This window comes from Lithobates pipiens, unplaced genomic scaffold (assembly GCF_037356315.1).
Source record: "Lithobates pipiens isolate NorthernLeopardFrog02 unplaced genomic scaffold, aLitPip1_a1.2 Scaffold_16, whole genome shotgun sequence".
Taxonomy (NCBI): Eukaryota; Metazoa; Chordata; class Amphibia; order Anura; family Ranidae; genus Lithobates; species Lithobates pipiens.
The window spans coordinates 423535168-423553891 of NW_027507748.1; the positions used below are offsets into that span (position 1 = coordinate 423535168).

Consider the following 18724-nt stretch of genomic DNA (forward strand, 5'->3'; position numbering starts at 1 on the left):
TCTGTATTTCACAACCTGTTTTTCATTTATTTTTTCCAAACATGAGACCAGCAGCAGAGGACTAAAAGCTCCTCCTAGGCTATAAAAGAGATGGGTGTCAGAAACCATGAATCAGACTGAGACAGAAGTACAGTTAAATCACACTTCATTAGTAATAATAATAATAATAATAAAAAGGTAAACAGAGTAAACATAGACAAAACATAGCCAGAGTTCAGGAACTGGAACGGATAGACAGACAAGCCAAAACGTCAGGGAGCCAGAGATGAGCATAGTAGAACAGCAAGCAGGATCTGGAGCCAAAAGGAATATCAGCCAAGCAAGTATTTAACAGGAGCACAGGAGAGCGTCTCTTGAGATGTGACCAAGGCAAAGGCAGAGATCATCTGGGCTGGACGGCTTAAGTAGGCAGGACTGACAAGCAGGATATCATCAACAGGTGAGTCACTGTGGAGAGAAAGGAGCTGGCAATTAGCTGACAGCTGAGCAGCCAGCTCAGAGAAGGAAGGACTGAACCCAGCCATAACACTGGGTCATGTGACAGATGTAAACCAATTAGGTATGTTTTAAAAAAAATGTAAGTAAATACATTGCCATCATCCACATTTATAGAGAGATAAGGGATAATGTAAATTAGAGAATGTCTTTAGTATTACTTCAAAGTGGCGCTCCAGTTGTTTTTGTGTTTATTAAACGTCAGCAGCTACAAAATTGTAGCTGCTGACTATTAATGAGCACACACTCACCTGTCCCAGGATCCAGCAACGTGGTCACCCGAACCGTCGATTTTTTCCCTCTCCTCTCCCCGGCACTGGCATTTCAACTGTGGGCACCTGGCTGTGACAGCTTGTAGCTTCACATCTGGGTAACATCCACATGAATGGCAGAAAATTGCCCAATTCATCACATTGCCTCTGCCAGTTTGCCTTTTTCCTATGCTGCTTCCTGTTGCCATCTCTTCCCCAGGAAAGTACTGTACACACACCCGGCCATCCACATAATGTAAACAAATGCACAATTCATCAGACCAAGGCAATGCTTACTTGCTGCTTAATATATCCTATTGATTTTCAGATGCCATTGTAACAAGATAATCAATGTTATACACTTAGCTTGTCAGTGGTCAAAATGTTATGGTTGATTGGTGTAAAATAAATATAAAAACTCAGTGGGAACGGTGAGACCCTTTATTATATGATGTAGTGTGTGTGTGCAGATCGATGAACTCACCAGTAGAGACCCCCGAGAGACATGACAAATGATGGACTGACTTAACCGTTTCTAACAAAAACTGAAATATCAATTTAGGTTGACTGACCCTTTAAAATGTGGCTAATTCTAAACCTTTTTAATAGGGCTCATGTGGAACACATTAATATTGCCAGATTAGTTAGATCTACTCTGTAAATAGAATCATAAAAGCATAAATCAATTTTTCAATATATTTGGCATCATGTCTCATTGTATATAGTTTTTTCTAGCAAATCATTTTTTCTCATCAAATTTGTTTATTATTTTTTTAAATGTAACAAGGATTGACAAATTGAGTACATATAAGGATAATGGTACAATATTCAAATAGCAATAAAGCTAAACATATTGATTTATGAACGGGATGAGTACATAACAATGTAAAAATGCAGCGAGTAGAGCAAATGAATAAACCAATAAAGTATTACATCGGAAGCATTCGAAAAGTCCATTAGAAGGAAAAAAAAGTAAGCTAGTGACTATCAGTTCATTTTGCAAGAGCAGTAATAAGGTGATCAATCTAATAGGTATATATTAAAAACAGAAAAGATAATGTGTTTATAAGTACCACACAATATTAAAAGAATGGAAGAAAAATAGCGCGCTTTACCGCTGATGCCCCCAGGACTGCTCAGTGTGAAAGGGGTCTAAGAGCTTTATTCATTTTGTGTATGGTTTCAGCTAGAATTAAATATTTTGTTTAGCATTGGTTTGTTTTGCGGCTGTTAGGAGCTGTAAAAGAAGGAGCAAATTGATGTGATCCCATCAGGTTTCAGGTTTAATAAGGCTGTAGCAGGATCGGGATGTATCAAAGATTTTGGAGGTCAAGTCAAAAACTGCCTTTCAGAATTTTTGTGCAATTTTTGTGCAATCCCACCAAATATGAAGCTGAGTGCCAGACTCTGAACAGCCCCGAAAACAAGCTCCAGGGTAATCAGAAGCATATTTCGATATTCTACCAGCAAATATTTTTTTAATAACACCATTCTGCTGCCTTCTAATTAGCACCAGTGTTCTCATGCTTTGCATGCACTGCGGGCTGACAGTTCTCCTGCTAATTGCAAGGCAGCGTCTTAGCGTTGTGAGCCTGCAACAGGAAGTGCTGTTACCGGTCAGGTTTTTCAGGTAGGAAACTTTGCAAAAGATTCACAAAAATTATTTGTTTAGGAAATCTGGATACAGTGAATAGATTTTCAGTTTGCATACTAATTAAAGTGGAACTTCAGTCTCCCAATCAAAATTGACAATTGTAATCCCCATTCTGCTAGCATTAGTAAATAAATAGGAACGTATATCATATTTACTTGTTTTTTTTTGTTTTTTATTTTACATTTCTTCAGTTACTTGCCTAGGCAAAAGATGTCATACATCCCAGATCTCTTTACTAAGCACACTCTTCTGCATATGTTCCTGAGTTAAGGGCAGATGGAGTCCAGGAAGTAAATGTTACATGAATCATTTGCCCTTACTCAAGATGGCCAAGGCCAGAAATGTTAGGGGATTGTTTTTCAAAGTGATTTCTCAACAGAATAAAGCATATAGACATGGATGGATGGGGGAGCTTGCTTTGAATAGCAAAAATAAATTAAATAGTGTTTTTTGGTTTGTGATGCTCAGATGTAGTGAAGATCAGCTTCAATGTCACAACAATTAGGTACAGGCATACCCCACTTTTAAGCATACAATGGGGTTTATTTACTAAAGCTGGAAAATGCTAAATCAGGCTCACTTCTGCATAGAAACCAATGAGCTTCTAACCCCAGCTTGTTCAATTAAGCTTTGGTAATAAAACCTGGAAGCTCATTGGTTTCTATGCAGAAGTGAGCCTGATTTTACACTTTCCAGCTTTAGTAAATAAACCCCATTGTGTACTTAAACGTGGGGTATGCCTGTAATATTTTTATGTTTAGGGTCAATTACATTAATATGTTGCATGGTAAAATACATGTGATTGCATGAAACTAACTGATGCAGTCGTTGTGAATCCATTTATCTTGGATGGAACCCCAATGCATCCAAATACACCACAACACACAAGTTTATCTGTGAACCATCTGCTTAATATAGTGTGCTGTGCTCAGCAATGCTGCAGGTTTATTAACCACTTCATCTACTGCATCTCCCCCTTTAAGACCAAACTGAATTTTCGCTATGAGCTATTTGGCAATAGCAAAGCTTGTTTTCTGCAATATTGTCTTTCAAAATAATTGTATTTTCTATGCACTTCATAGACAACAAATGTAACAAAATAAAATAAAAAAATCCCTTTTTTTCAACTTTGACCAGTTATAATTTGAAAAAAAAAATTTGTGTTATTTACTATACAAAAAAAAAGGTACAAATATTTTATAATTTGTCTGGATTTTTTTTTTTTTTTTTAAAGTATTTTTTATTGAAATTTTCAAGAATAAGTACAAAAATAGTAGTTGAATAGCAAAATAGTATAGAAAGAAAAGTAGACATTTCGGTCGCTTCACGCGAATGCATAACTCAAACAATGGAATCATACATCTATTATTGATTACATACGTATGTTCTACAATGAAACAGAACATTAACATAAGATCCATTACGTCAGTCATAAATCAAGATAAGCATTAGCAAAGCCAAAAACTCTATCAATCTCAGTTAATTTAAACATTTTCAGAAATGTCAATCTGAAACAAATGGGAATACTCTCTTTACAGACTGAGGCCTGAGCGCTACTGATGTATTTAACTTAGGTAATTTTACCATATCTATCCCAAAGGGCCCACTGGTCAAGGGCCTTCCTGTAGTTGCCCTCCCTCCACGCCATTGTTTTTTCATATGCGCATGAGTCTGTGACCAATTGTAAAACCTCTCTGATCGTTGGGGGGGATGATGATTTCCAATGACGGGCTATGACTAACCGTGCAGCACATAATATATGCAAAACTATAAAGCGACAACTACCTGGATAAATGTCTAGACCAACACTCAGAAGAGCTTGTGCAGCGGTCAGCTTGTTTAGTATACCTGTTACACCAGCTATCAGGTTTGAAATTACCGCCCAGAAACTCCTTAAAGATAAACAAGACCATACCATATGTTCCAGGTTACCTACTAATCCACACCCTCTCCAACAGAGATTGTTCTGTTTTTTGTCGAATTTTGCAATTATGTACGGAGTCTTGTACCATCTGAGCAATAACTTTTGCGTGGTTTCTTTATAATTTGCGCACTTTGTAAGTTTATTGTTATATCTTATGGCTTGAAGCCATTGTTCTCTCGAGATGTTTATTTTCAAATCTGACTCCCATTGTTGATATTGTCTAGGAATTTCTAAGAGTTTTTTACTATTGAGCAGGGTATAAAAGCATGAGATACCTTTTTTCCTAAGGGGACCAGTTGCCCAAAATTTGTGTATTTCCCAAGGAATACTAGTTACAGCGGAGGAAGATGTTCTCAGAGTAGATGATATTCTGGCGAATGTCAAAAACTCTGCGGACGGTAAAAAATATTCAGCTTGTAGTTGAGTAAAAGATTTCAGTGATTGCTTGTCATAAAGATCTGCTACCGAAGAAATCCCTGCCTTTTCCCAATTATGGAGATTCAAGTCAGTCATATGTAAAAGCAAAGAACTGATATGGAACTGTGGTGGAACATGTTTGACATAGGGATTTTTGACTTTCAGGAAGTAGACCCATGCATTATGGGTAGCCTGAATCAAGGGGTGACTAACACAGTTAGATAGGTGTGAAATTGTTGTAGACCCCAAGAGATTGTGTATTGACCCCTTCTGTACATACGTTCGCTCAGCTCTGCACCAGTGCATTGGGTCCGAAGAGTCATACCATGCCGCGGCTTGTGAAAGTATAGCCGCCACATGATAATCCTTTAATAATGGGACTCCCATACCCCCTGCCTCCCTATGCTTTGTAAGTAACTTACGATGACATCTAGCCTTTTTACCGTCCCATAAGAATTGAGATAGAGCAGTTTGCATTTTAGAATAGAATGAGGCTGGCACTAGGATAGGGAGTGTTCTAAAGTAATATAATAATTTAGGAAGTAAAATCATCTTATATGTCGCTAACCTTCCTGACCACGATAGATAGAAGCGTTTTAGTTTCTCCATTTCTTGCGTAAATTCCGCAATTAAGGGTTCAAAATTGGCAAGGTAAAGTTGGGAAATATGTTTGTAATGGAAATACCCAGATAAGGAAAGGATTTCTCCACCCATGTGAATGGCAAGGAGTTTTTCAATGCGAGTTCCAACTCCGGGGGCAAGGCTAAACCCAAAATATTGGATTTAGATTAGTTTACTTTGTAATAGGAAATCGCATGAAACTGAGAAAGAATGTCTTGAATGTACGTGAGTGACTGAATAGGATTGGATAGTGAGAGTATAATATCGTCCGCAAATAATGTGATAGTATGTTCTTCCCCTCCTATATTTATACCGCTAATCTGTGGATGTTGTCTAATTGCTTCCGCTAACGGTTCCATCATGAGCACAAAGACTAAAGGCGACAAGGGGCAACCTTGGCGCGTGCCGTTAGTTAAAGAAAATGATTCCGAAAAAACACCCTCTGTGTACACCATGGCTGACGGATTTGAGTATAGTGCCGTGATAGCAGATTTGATTAGCCCCTTGACACCAAATTTATCTAGTACATTCGACATATACCCCCAGTGGATCCTGTCAAATGCCTTTTCAGCATCTAATGACAGGAGGACAGAGGGTTGACTGGCAACGTTTGCATTATGTATAATATTAAGAATGCGTCTCGTAGCATCTGTGGATTGTCTGCCTTCTATAAATCCCACCTGATCCTGTTTGATAAGATGAGGGAGGACCTTTGCCATTCTATTCGCGACAAGTTTTGCATACAGCTTAACATCCGTATTTAATAGTGATATGGGTCTAAAATTTTGGGCACAGTTTGGTTCCTTTCCTAGTTTCGGTAAAGTAATAATTGTTGCTTGCAACATTTCTTCAGGAAAGGAGGCTAAGGAGGCAGCGTCCTGGAAGACCCTCAGAAGGTATGGGACCAATGAGTCTTTGAATTGTTTGTAATATTCGGGGGAATAACCATCTGGACCTGGCGATTTTCCGTTGGGAAGTTTAGCTATAGCGTCTTTAATCTCAAGCTCAGTAAATGGGGAATTTAGCATGTCCAAATCCTCAGGCTGAACCACCGGGAGTATGATATCCGCTAAGAAAGAGTCAATTGAGGTCAAAGACGGTTGAACAACACTAGGGTCTCTTCCAATGTTATATAGGGCCTCGTAGTAATCTTTAAAAGTGTCAGCTATTTCTTTAGGGTTAATGTATTTAATCTTGGTCTTATGATGAGTTAAAAAAGGGATTTTTTGTTTAACAATTTTATCTTTCAATTGGTTAGCTAACAATTTGCCTGCTTTGTTGCCGTGCATGTAAAAATTCGCTTTAAGTTTATGTAAATTTCTGGTATGTTGGGAAATTAGTAGGTTTCTGAGCTCCTCTCTCGCTTTATAAAGCTTGGAGCTGGTGTCCGCCGAAGGCGACAGCTTGTTTAGAGAGTCTAAACGTTTAATTTCGTTCAGTAATTCCTCCAGACTATGCCTCCTTTTCCTCCGCAGATCTGCACTATGTTTCAACAGGATTCCCCGCATAAATGCCTTGTGGGATAACCACAGGGTAGATGGATTCATGTCAGGTTTATCATTAAAGTGAAAAAACTCCTTGATGGAGTTATTCAAGTCCGATGCAAGCGCCGGGTCCGCAAACAGTAGGGTGTCATTACGCCATCTGTTTGCTCTAGTAGTAAACTGTTGAGTGCCCACTGTCACAGATACCGGCGCGTGATCGGACCAGGAGATTTGACCTATGTCTGAGTATGATATTTTTTGCAATAGGAACTTGTCCACTAAAAAAGTGTCTATTCTGGAGTATGACAGATGTACTTTCGAATAAAAGGAAAAATCTCTTTCATTTGAATGCTGACATCTCCAGACATCGAACAGGTCATTTTTACACAGAAAATCGTTTAAGGAAGATCTAACCGCCCCTCCGCCCCCAGATCTAGAAACATCCATCTGGGGGTCGGCAACGACGTTCAGATCCCCACATAGTATCAGATGACCATACAGATGAAGTTTCACCCTCTTCCACAGTTTGTGCAAAAAAACTAACTGGTGGCTGTTAGGAGCATATGCATTAACGATAGTATATGCAACTCCCCCTATTTCACACAGTAAAATAATATACCTGCCCTCTTCATCACTGTAATGAGCTTTGTATTTAAATTCTACTGACTGTTTGATTAGTATAGCTACACCTTTTGTTTTTGATTTGGCACAGGCTAGGTAACAATGGGGAAATTGACTATGAGACAAGAGAGGGTGCCCTTTGTCTTTAAAATGAGTCTCTTGTAAACATAATATATCACATTTTTGAAATTTAGCTTCTTTCCACACCATATGCCGTTTAAAGGGGATATTTAGACCATTAACATTTAGGGACGTGATTTTAAACACCATTTTCTTACACTGGGCGATAGAGCAAAAAGGGGAGCTAAACTCTTGAAACTCAGGAAGGAAACACTAAAATTATCGTGTAAGCAGTAAAATCTTAGCTAGAGAGAACAATGCTAATGGTAACAACAATGAGTCTTAACACTCTACTCGGAGGGGTAGCAACCCCAGTGGTATGTAACATCTATTCACGGTGAGAATAAAATTTTGCCTTATAAGTAGACTGACATAAATGTCTCAGTAGACCAAAAAGAAAAAACAAAAATCACGATCCAGAAATGTCTGAAAAAGTACGTATGAGTAACAAAAGAAAAACTGAAGAACAGAGGTGAACACAGAAATGTGCCTTAGCACTCAGAATAAAAAGATGCGATTTCCAACGAAATCTGAACAAGTATACTCCTGCTTTTCTCGGGGGGACGATGAACTTGACCATAACGCCGGTACAACCCTCCGGAGCAGGAAAATGAAACAAAAATTGTGGGCACCGACTTGTAGCAAGTTCAGGTGTGGCAATCAGGGGTACGCTTACCGTCCATTACCTCTTGTTGAATTTCGTTCTGACGAGGAACGATGTTCCACTTTTCTAGCAGTTGAATTCCTTCTTCCAGATTTGTGATCGTGTAGTCACGGTCTCCTCTCATCACCACCAATTTCGCCGGGTATCTCCAACGATATGGAATTTTGTGATTCCTTAAGGGTTTAGTGATCGTCACCAAATTATGTCTGCGCTGCATTGTATGAGCTGAAAGATCTGCAAAAAAGGAAAGTCCTTGCATGGTGTCAGGCATTTGAGTTGCATTTCTGGTCGCTGCCATAAATTTTTCTTTAACATGAAAATAATGGATACGGGCTATAGTATCTCTTGGAAGTTGTTCAGGAATATGTCGGGGTTTCGGTAGCCTATGGATCCTGTCGATTATCAACTCTTCTTCGGTTAAATCTGGCAGTGCATCCTTTATCACTTTGCAAAAAAAGGGTACCAGCTCCTGCGGCTTAACTGTTTCGGGGATCCCCCTTATCTTTACATTGTTCCTTCTAGAGCGGTCCTCGAGGTCCGCTACCTTTGATTTCAGCCATTGGATATCATCGTCACGGTCATTATGTGCGTCCACCATTGCATTGAAAGTATCAGTAAATTCACCCATTTTATTCTCAATATGGGACACTCTGCTGCTGACCTTTTTAACCTCTGATTTGCACTGTTGGACTAATTGTAACATATCGGTATGTATTGCGCCTCTCAGAGTCAGCAACATCTCCTTCATAGTGGAGTCCATAACTGGGGCATTAGTGGTGGGGAAGGCCGCAATGGCGTCTTTAAACTCTAAAGTGTCATCTAGTGCTGCATCTTTACCTTCAGAGTCTGAGCCTGCTGGGGATGCATCTGTCAGTTTCTGCCTTGCTTTGGCTGGGCTATTAGAAGCAGATGAGGCTCTGGAATCCGGAGAGCGCTGAATACGCTCTGTTTCTGGAGAGCCATCTCCTCTCCATCCCCCTCTGGCTTGCGGGGAGGACGGACGTGCCGCGCTGGAACTATGGCCGGCGCCATCTTGGCTGACGGCGCGGCCTGCTCGGGCGAAAAAGTTTGTTAATTTACCGGGTTCTTTCCGGTCTTTACGTTTCCGCGGCATGATCGGGACGTTCAGCGGTACCTCCGTAGGTAGATTATGGGAGAATTCGGTGCCCCGCGTCGTTCGGCTGCTCTCCGGAAGGTAGACGCGGCGGGAGCTACTCGCTTACACAGCCATCCACTCCGCCGGCCGGCTCCGCCCCCCAATTTGTCTGGATTTTAATGCCACTGAAATACAGTTTCTGGTACAAAGCATTGGCATACTACAAAGTCATTTAAAAATATATTTTTTTCTTTCCAATGTTGCATATTTTTAAAATTTGACTAAAAAAAAAAGAACAAAATGAATGAAGAAGGGAACAAAATCAACAGTAATAAATAAACATAATCAATAATAGCTAAAGGGAGAAAAGGAGGAAGGAGTTAACTGATGTTAAGAAAATGTTAATAACAAGTCTTTTTTTTTTTTTTTACTTCTAAGGTTGCTTTAACTGATGTAATTAACAGATCAATACATCTACACACAAATGAAAAAGGGTTAATACAATATAATAATAAGAAGTTTCATTTAACACACTGTGATTTTTTTTGGCAGTAGCATTGACAGAGTGGCATGAGGCAAAAGGATCAGGGCATTGGAGATGCGCCCTGGTAACTTTGTTGCAGTTTTTTTATGATTTATCTCCTAAAGTGGGTGAAACCTGCATGGTGTGTTGGCAAAATAAATGGGCTCACACATACATATAAACAGTGATATTTTGTTTTTATATGTATTTGTGAATCACAGATAAGTACCAGCTAGCGGTTTGGTTAGGAGGTAGTATCAATTGTGCAGGGAATTATTAATTTGCTTAAATTAATGGGATGCCTTATGACCCGAATGGACCCTCAAATGTTGTATATAAATTCAATTATTCTGTGATGAAATTGACTTAAATTCCTGTCTTTATCTACTGTAATAATACTTGGTCCACTGGATTTTTTTTTTTTATGTTTTATTTCACAATGTTTATATATTTCATTATTTCCATTTTAGGTCCCTCCTGATTTACAGAATGAAGTTCTTATTAGCCTGCTAGAAACTGACCCTGATGTAGTAGACTATTTACTAAGGAGAAAGGCTTCTCAGTCCTCGTAAGTGAATTTGTTTATATTTACTTGTAGTTCATAATTAAAATTAGTGCTGGGAATGTTTCTGCTTTCTGTAATGTTTATCAGGCCTTTAGAGTTGTAAGTCTCGAGTGCATTAGATGAAAAAAAAAAAAAGAAAGAATCATCTGATGTCTTCTTTTCTCAGTAACACTCCGCATATATGTGAACCCAGCCTAAAGCCCCATATACACTATTAGATTTTCTGCAGGGTTTTTCCTTTGAATTTACAAAAACCATATAATATGAGGTCAAAGCTTGCACGTGCCCTTGCACTACATGGTTTTGGTAAATCCGAAGACAAAAATCTGATAGTGTGTATGGGGCTTTAGAGTTTTAATTTGCATGCAATCAGGCAGGCCCTTGCAATACATGGTTTTGGTAAATTTGAAGACAAAAATCTGCAGAAAATCTGATAGTGTGTATGGGGCTTAACACTCCTATTGTTAGCTCCAGCGTGGTTATTTACAAACAGTTGGCACAGATTATTAGGGTCGTCTACGTGGGTGAATGTTTTCTGCCTTGACATACATTGTTGAAGCTGTTTGAAAACATTTGAAACCGTTTGAATTTTGATTTGGATCTTAGGGAGCATTGTTGAATGTATGCGTTTAATTACTTGTGTTTATTGCAATGTTTGTCAAAGTCAAAGTGAATGCCAACAGAAGCAACTCAGTAGAATTTAAAATGCATCGTAAAGTGTAACAAAAGGCATTTTGTTTTCATTTTGGATAGAGTATCTGTGTCCCATAGGGGATATTTCCCTTCACTTCCTGTCTCATAGCCAAAACAGGAAGTGAGAGAAAATCCTTCCAAAGTGAGAGACTCCCGGTGTGTCACCAGGATCACCAGAACTAGTATCACTATGGGAAGATTTCCTCTCCATTACTGCTTTGGTGTCAACCCAAAATTTGGGATTTTCTTTTAATTTCACTTTCAGGGTTCGTTCACACTATACGTGCATGAAAACTAATGGGAAAACTGTGCAGATTTCAGTTGCAGATACATGAGTATACATCAGATTCACATCAGTTTTCATGTGCGTTCCAGTGACTTTTTATGCACGTTGGCATCCGTTTTCATGTGCTTTTCAGTGACTTTGTATGCACGTTGGCATCAGTTTTCATGTGCGTTCCAGTGACTTTTTATGCACGTTGGCATCAGTTTTCATGTGTGTCCCAGTGACTTTTTATGCACGTTGGCATCAGTTTTCATGTGCCTTCCAGTGTCTTTTTATGCACGTTGGCAACAGTTTTCATGTGCCTTCCAGTGACTTTGTATGCACGCTGGCATCAGTTTTCATGTGCCTTCCAGTGACTTTTTATGTTCGTTGGCATCAGTTTTCATGTTATGTACCCTGTTTACACCAAAGTTCATTTAATGGCAGTTTTTTTGCCTTGACATACATTGTTGAAGCTGTTTGAAAACATTTGAAACCGTTTGAATTTTGATTTGGATCTTAGGGAGCATTGTTGAATGTATGCGTTTAATTACTTGTGTTTATTGCAATGTTTGTCAAAGTCAAAGTGAATGCCAACAGAAGCAACTCAGTAGAATTTAAAATGCATCGTAAAGTGTAACAAAAGGCATTTTGTTTTCATTTTGGATAGAGTATCTGTGTCCCATAGGGGATATTTCCCTTCACTTCCTGTCTCATAGCCAAAACAGGAAGTGAGAGAAAATCCTTCCAAAGTGAGAGACTCCCGGTGTGTCACCAGGATCACCAGAACTAGTATCACTATGGGAAGATTTCCTCTCCATTACTGCTTTGGTGTCAACCCAAAATTTGGGATTTTCTTTTAATTTCACTTTCAGGGTTCGTTCACACTATACGTGCATGAAAACTAATGGGAAAACTGTGCAGATTTCAGTTGCAGATACATGAGTATACATCAGATTCACATCAGTTTTCATGTGCTTTCCAGTGACTTTTTATGCACGTTGTCATCAGTTTTCATGTGCGTACCAGTGACTTTGTATGCACGTTGGCATCAGTTTTCATGTGCGTTCCAGTGACTTTGTATGCACGTTGGCATCAGTTTTCATATGCGTTCCAGTGACTTTTTATGCACGTTGGCATCAGTTTTCATGTGCGTTCCAGTGACTTTGTATGCACGTTGTCATCAGTTTTCATGTGCGTTCCAGTGACTTTTTATGCACGTTGGCATCAGTTTTCATGTGCTTTCCAGTGACTTTGTATGCACGTTGGCATCAGTTTTCATATGCGTTCCAGTGACTTTGTATGCACCTTGTCATCAGTTTTCATGTGCGTTCCAGTGACTTTTTATGCACGTTGGCATCAGTTTTCATGTGCGTTCCAGTGACTTTGTATGCACGTTGTCATCAGTTTTCATGTGCGTTCCAGTGACTTTTTATGCACGTTGGCATCCGTTTTCATGTGCTTTTCAGTGACTTTGTATGCACGTTGGCATCAGTTTTCATGTGCGTTCCAGTGACTTTTTATGCACGTTGGCATCAGTTTTCATGTGTGTCCCAGTGACTTTTTATGCACGTTGGCATCAGTTTTCATGTGCCTTCCAGTGTCTTTTTATGCACGTTGGCAACAGTTTTCATGTGCCTTCCAGTGACTTTGTATGCACGCTGGCATCAGTTTTCATGTGCCTTCCAGTGACTTTTTATGTTCGTTGGCATCAGTTTTCATGTTATGTACCCTGTTTACACCAAAGTTCATTTAATGGCAGTTTTTTTGCCTTGACATACATTGTTGAAGCTGTTTGAAAACATTTGAAACCGTTTGAATTTTGATTTGGATCTTAGGGAGCATTGTTGAATGTATGCGTTTAATTACTTGTGTTTATTGCAATGTTTGTCAAAGTCAAAGTGAATGCCAACAGAAGCAACTCAGTAGAATTTCAAATGCATCGTAAAGTGTAACAAAAGGCATTTTGTTTTCATTTTGGATAGAGTATCTGTGTCCCATAGGGGATATTTCCCTTCACTTCCTGTCTCATAGCCAAAACAGGAAGTGAGAGAAAATCCTTCCAAAGTGAGAGACTCCCGGTGTGTCACCAGGATCACCAGAACTAGTATCACTATGGGAAGATTTCCTCTCCATTACTGGTCTGGTGTCAACCCAAAATTTGGGATTTTCTTTTAATTTCACTTTCAGGGTTCGTTCACACTATACGTGCATGAAAACTAATGGGAAAACTGTGCAGATTTCAGTTGCAGATACATGAGTATACATCAGATTCACATCAGTTTTCATGTGCTTTCCAGTGACTTTTTATGCACGTTGTCATCAGTTTTCATGTGCGTACCAGTGACTTTGTATGCACGTTGGCATCAGTTTTCATGTGCGTTCCAGTGACTTTGTATGCACGTTGGCATCAGTTTTCATATGCGTTCCAGTGACTTTTTATGCACGTTGGCATCAGTTTTCATGTGCGTTCCAGTGACTTTGTATGCACGTTGTCATCAGTTTTCATGTGCGTTCCAGTGACTTTTTATGCACTGGGCATCCGTTTTCATGTGCTTTCCAGTGACTTTGTATGCACGTTGGCATCAGTTTTCATGTGCGTTCCAGTGACTTTTTATGCACGTTGGCATCAGTTTTCATGTGTGTCCCAGTGACTTTTTATGCACGTTGGCATCAGTTTTCATGTGCCTTCCAGTGTCTTTTTATGCACGTTGGCATCAGTTTTCATGTGCCTTCCAGTGACTTTGTATGCACGCTGGCATCAGTTTTCATGTGCGTTCCAGTGACTTTTTATGTTCGTTGGCATCAGTTTTCATGTTATGTACCCTGTTTACACCAAAGTTCATTTAATGGCAGTTTTTTTTTTTTTTTGCAGATTCTTACGCAGAAAAAATCTGCACGTTGTGGTATGAGCAGGTCACATAGAGAACCATTGAGGTAGATTTACTAAAGGCAAATAGAAAGTTACACTCTGCAAGTGCAGTTGCTCCTGGGCTTAGTAAATGAGATAAAGCTTTACTTTGCATAGAATACCCAATCAAGTGCAAGGAAAAAAAACATAATTTTTGCTTGCACATGATTGGATGATGACAGCCAGCAGAGCTTCTGCTCATTTACTAAGCTCTGGAGCAACTGCTCATTCGGACTGCAACTGCACTTTGCAATGTGCACAGTATATTTGCCTTTAGTAAATCAACCCCATTGTTTTCTTTGAGCCCTTGCAGAATGTGTGCAGAAAAACTGATGTCTCTGCACTATGGTGTGAATGAGGCCTTAATGATAATGGTAAATAGTTCAAATAGAGAGGGTGAATCTCCCTAATGCAGGCACAGACAGCAATACAAATAGACAGGTGTTCTAATTCCTCTCTATTCTATCCAAAACTTAAAAAAAAAAAACAATTTAAGGTAGAATGTAATGCAATCAGTAAATTCTCATATAAGCTTTAATTAATTTCATTAATAAATTAATACCTGGTGAATACCTGGTGATTTTACTATCAGAGTCCTTGCTCAGGAACTTCTTGTGATAGAGTGACAACTGTGCTTCTGCATTGTCACCCTGTTATATGCCCCACTGGTGCTGTCTACAGGCGGAAATGCTATCACGGCATGCATGGTCCATTGTCATTCAGAAAGCTGGTCCAGGGTAATGATGTGTAGCTAATGCTACTTTAGTACTGCTGGAAGAGCAGCAGTACTAAAATGCTAAAAAGGATAAAAAAATAAATAGTTTATGATGCTGTGGGGTTGATTTACTAAAACCGGAGAGTGCAAAATCTGGTGCAGATCTACAAACAAACCAATCAGAGTCCATGTTTTATTGTCAAAGCTTGATTGAACAAGCTGAAGTTAGAAACTGATTGGTTTCTATGCAGAACTGCACCAGATTTTGTACTCTCCAGTTTTAGTAAATCAACCCCAGAGTGCTTTAGCAAATGAAATGTTGTCCAAGTAGAGTTCACATCTATTTTCAGTGCATTGAGTGCTTGTCAGATATAATGTTATAGTTACATAATATTATTTAACATTGTTAAAGCCCCATACAAGTGAAAAAAGTCTTTAAGTGGTTCTAAAGCCTAAACATTTTTACCTTAATTCATTACTGGCATTAAGGTAAAAAATGTTAAGGTAGCAGTATGCCCCCCTCACCCCCTCCCCTTATACTTACTTGAGCCCAATCTTGATCCAGCTCTGTGCTGATCTGCAGTGGACTTCACCCTTCTCCCTGCTCTCACAGGCTTGCCTAGGAGCACTGGGAGCCATTGGCTCCCACTGCTATCAGTCAAATCCGGTAACAAGGGAGCTTGGAGGAGGGTGCGGTCTGTGTCTATAGACGCAGGCAGCATGGCTCAGGATGAAGCCCATAGGTGTGCCATGATAGGAAGCGGCTTGCTATGGTGGTGCACCAAGAAAAGTAAGAGCCAGGAGTGCCAGCGGGGGACCCAAAAAGAGGAGGTTCTGAGCCATTCTGTACAATTCCATTGCACAGAGCAGGTTAGTATGCACCTGTTTGTTATTTAAAAATAGAGTTTACAATCACTTTAAAGTGACTCTGCCATGATAAAATTATACTTTAGGCTCGGTTCACACTGGTGCGATGCGAGAACCCGTGCAAATCCAGTACGGGTTCCCGCATTGCACCCCACTCGCAGGCAGTTCACACTTCCATATGCAAACTGCTGCGGGTGTCAATACAAAGTTAAGGACACCCCTAGATTGGTTCGCATATCGCAGTGCAAACTGTCAGTTTGCATATGAATTGGATGGCATGGGTGTAAACACCCATGCCATCCGATTCTGGTGTGGACGACTGTGGTCCGTATGCGATGTGAATTCAGCCATACAATCTGTATGTCTGAATTTGCATTACACAGACATCGCATTTGATGTGCACTGCAGTGCGGAGCGAATCACATGCAAGGTCGCAAAGCACACTGGTGTGAACCCAGCCTCAATAATGTGTAATTGAATATACAAATTCCTTGGCTGTTGTGCAAATGGCCTTATTTATTTCTGAATTTCTAACCTGGAACAATTATAGAAATTAGAAGGTTTGGCACTTTCATGACACTTATTTACAGCATACTTGTTCCCCATTGTGACTTAAAAGTATTAGAGCCGAATGTGGGCAGGCAGCTAGCATTTTCAAAAGAAGGCTAGCCCACAAACACTTTAAAAGTGGGTGCAGACAGGTCAAAATTTGGCTGGTTCAGCAAGGACTGTGTGTGGCCCTCACTGTTTGATAAAAGTCCATTGTTAGATCAATTTCTGTCAAATGACCACTCTGGTAAACTTTCATTGATCAGCATCTGTAGCCAATAGGCTGCACCCACTGATCAGTGCATTCTGACAGTAGAGAGCCCCCTGCTGTCCAAATACAATGTTTCAGGAGGGAGGACTCCTCTATTCATGCCACTTGAGTGGATGGGGAAATCTGCTTGTATTTTTGTTTTGTTCAGCCTACCAGCTGAACAAATAAGTGGACCATGTATACTCAGCTTAAGACTGTTAAAAGTTTAGTCAAATGCTTACAGCCTAATAGCCACATTCCATGGCTTAGTGCCTTTTCAGGCTTCCTTCATAAACAGACTGCAGCAAAGCCAATTAAGCAATGTGTTCCCCATGTCAGGAACTAGAAAGCAACACTTATGTTCCAGAAAGGCAGGAGAAGAATGACGTGTCTCATCAGCAAGACTTCTGAACCCAGGAGGGCAGAATATTTTGAGAAATGTGATCTCCCTACGCTTTTTATATACGAGGAATGCTCAGGAAGCTGGGCCATAGTGCAAACACACAGAATATTTAGTGCTATCACATTTAACCACAATTCAACTTTGGTTAGTGTGGATTCTTACTGAGACTCTTGGGAGTAACTGTACTCTGAGTATCAAGCTGATGGTCTCTGTGTGTGTGAAGAGCTATGCAAACACCACCAACCACAATATATATTGCTGTAATGGCACAGTGCTTCCAAAGGGGCAGACTGCACAGACATCTAGAATAGTACAAAAGCAGGTTATCACTAGTGTAAGAAATAATGCCAACACATTTGTAGGAATGAGTAGTATATTGTAGTTATAAGTGCCAGTTAAATTGAAAAATTGTATATTTTTTGTTCTTCAGATAATGTACAGCAAATGCATTCAGTGTTTCCTGTTAGCTTTCACTTACATAGTAGGGTTCCTTTAATAAAACTGCAGAGTGACAAATCTGGTGCATCAGGGCATGGTTAGGGTTGCCACCTCTAACCATGCTCGAATATATATGAAATACACACGTTCTGAAGCTAATTTAATGCAGATAAGGCACTAAGTGAGTTTAATTACCACGTTAATCAGCCACAGAACCTGTGTAATTAATATGTGTTTGGTTTTAAAGGGATGAGGTGGCAACCCTAATCATGGTAACCAATCAACAGCTTGTTCAATTAAGCTTTGACAAAAAAACCTGACAGCTAATTTCTCTGCAGAGCTGCACCAGATTTTGTACCCTCGAGTTTTAGTAAATCAACCCCAGTGTTTCATACTTAGAAAAAGATCTCAGCAAATTGCTTTGTTGTGCATGAAGCAGTGTCAAGTACCATTGGCAATATGTGAAAGATGATGTATTTGCATAGAGTGCCCTGCTCTGTTCTGAGCAAAGCAGGGTACAGAAAGTCTCAGTGCTTATATTATACAGACCACTTTGAATACTATACCATTTATACTTTATGCAAAGCCATGCATTGTTATGCACCTGATCAAAACAGGTTTCCATATAAGCACACATAAATAATTGTTCTCTAGGTGCCTCATTCACACCATGACTGAGCGGAGAGGTGTAAGCCGCTGTACACACGGTCGGAGAATCTGTCGGAATGCGTCTTATCGGACCGTGTCGTCAGATAATCCGACTGTGTGTGGTATGCATCGGACTGATTCCCTCCGAATCTCTGTCCGACCCAATTTTCCAACATGTTGGAAATATTTCCCGACCAACTGGGCCGGTCAGACGTAATCTGATCATGTGTATAGCATTTTGATCGGACCAAGTGCCACGCATGCTCAGATCAAATTCCTACATCAAAGCTATTGGCTACTAGCCTGAATGTAGTCCCATCGTAACGAAATTACGTCATCACGTTCTGAAAGATCGGATTTTTCGCCAACTTGGCCCGACCGTGTGTATGCAACAGTTTCGGACACAATCCGTCGGACTAAATCCGACGGGCAAAATCCGACGGATTTGGTTGGCAAAATCTCCAACCGTGTGTACAGGGGCTGAGAGGTACTTACAAATTGAGACCGGAACTCCCATGAAGTCTCCGTCTGCTGTGGCACATTGACATGA

At 39.9% G+C, this 18724-nt stretch overlaps 1 protein-coding gene across 2 annotated transcripts in view; it reads left to right on the plus strand.

Annotated features, from left to right (window-relative positions):
* ARHGAP6 (Rho GTPase activating protein 6) overlaps window positions 1-18724 on the plus strand; it is a 368137-nt gene that overhangs the window by 315236 nt on the left and 34177 nt on the right. For both annotated transcript variants that reach the window (XM_077482552.1, XM_077482553.1), the window contains exon 10: window positions 10341-10438. In XM_077482552.1, coding sequence (XP_077338678.1) covers window positions 10341-10438 — 98 coding nt within the window. The remainder of the gene's footprint in view (window positions 1-10340; window positions 10439-18724) is intronic.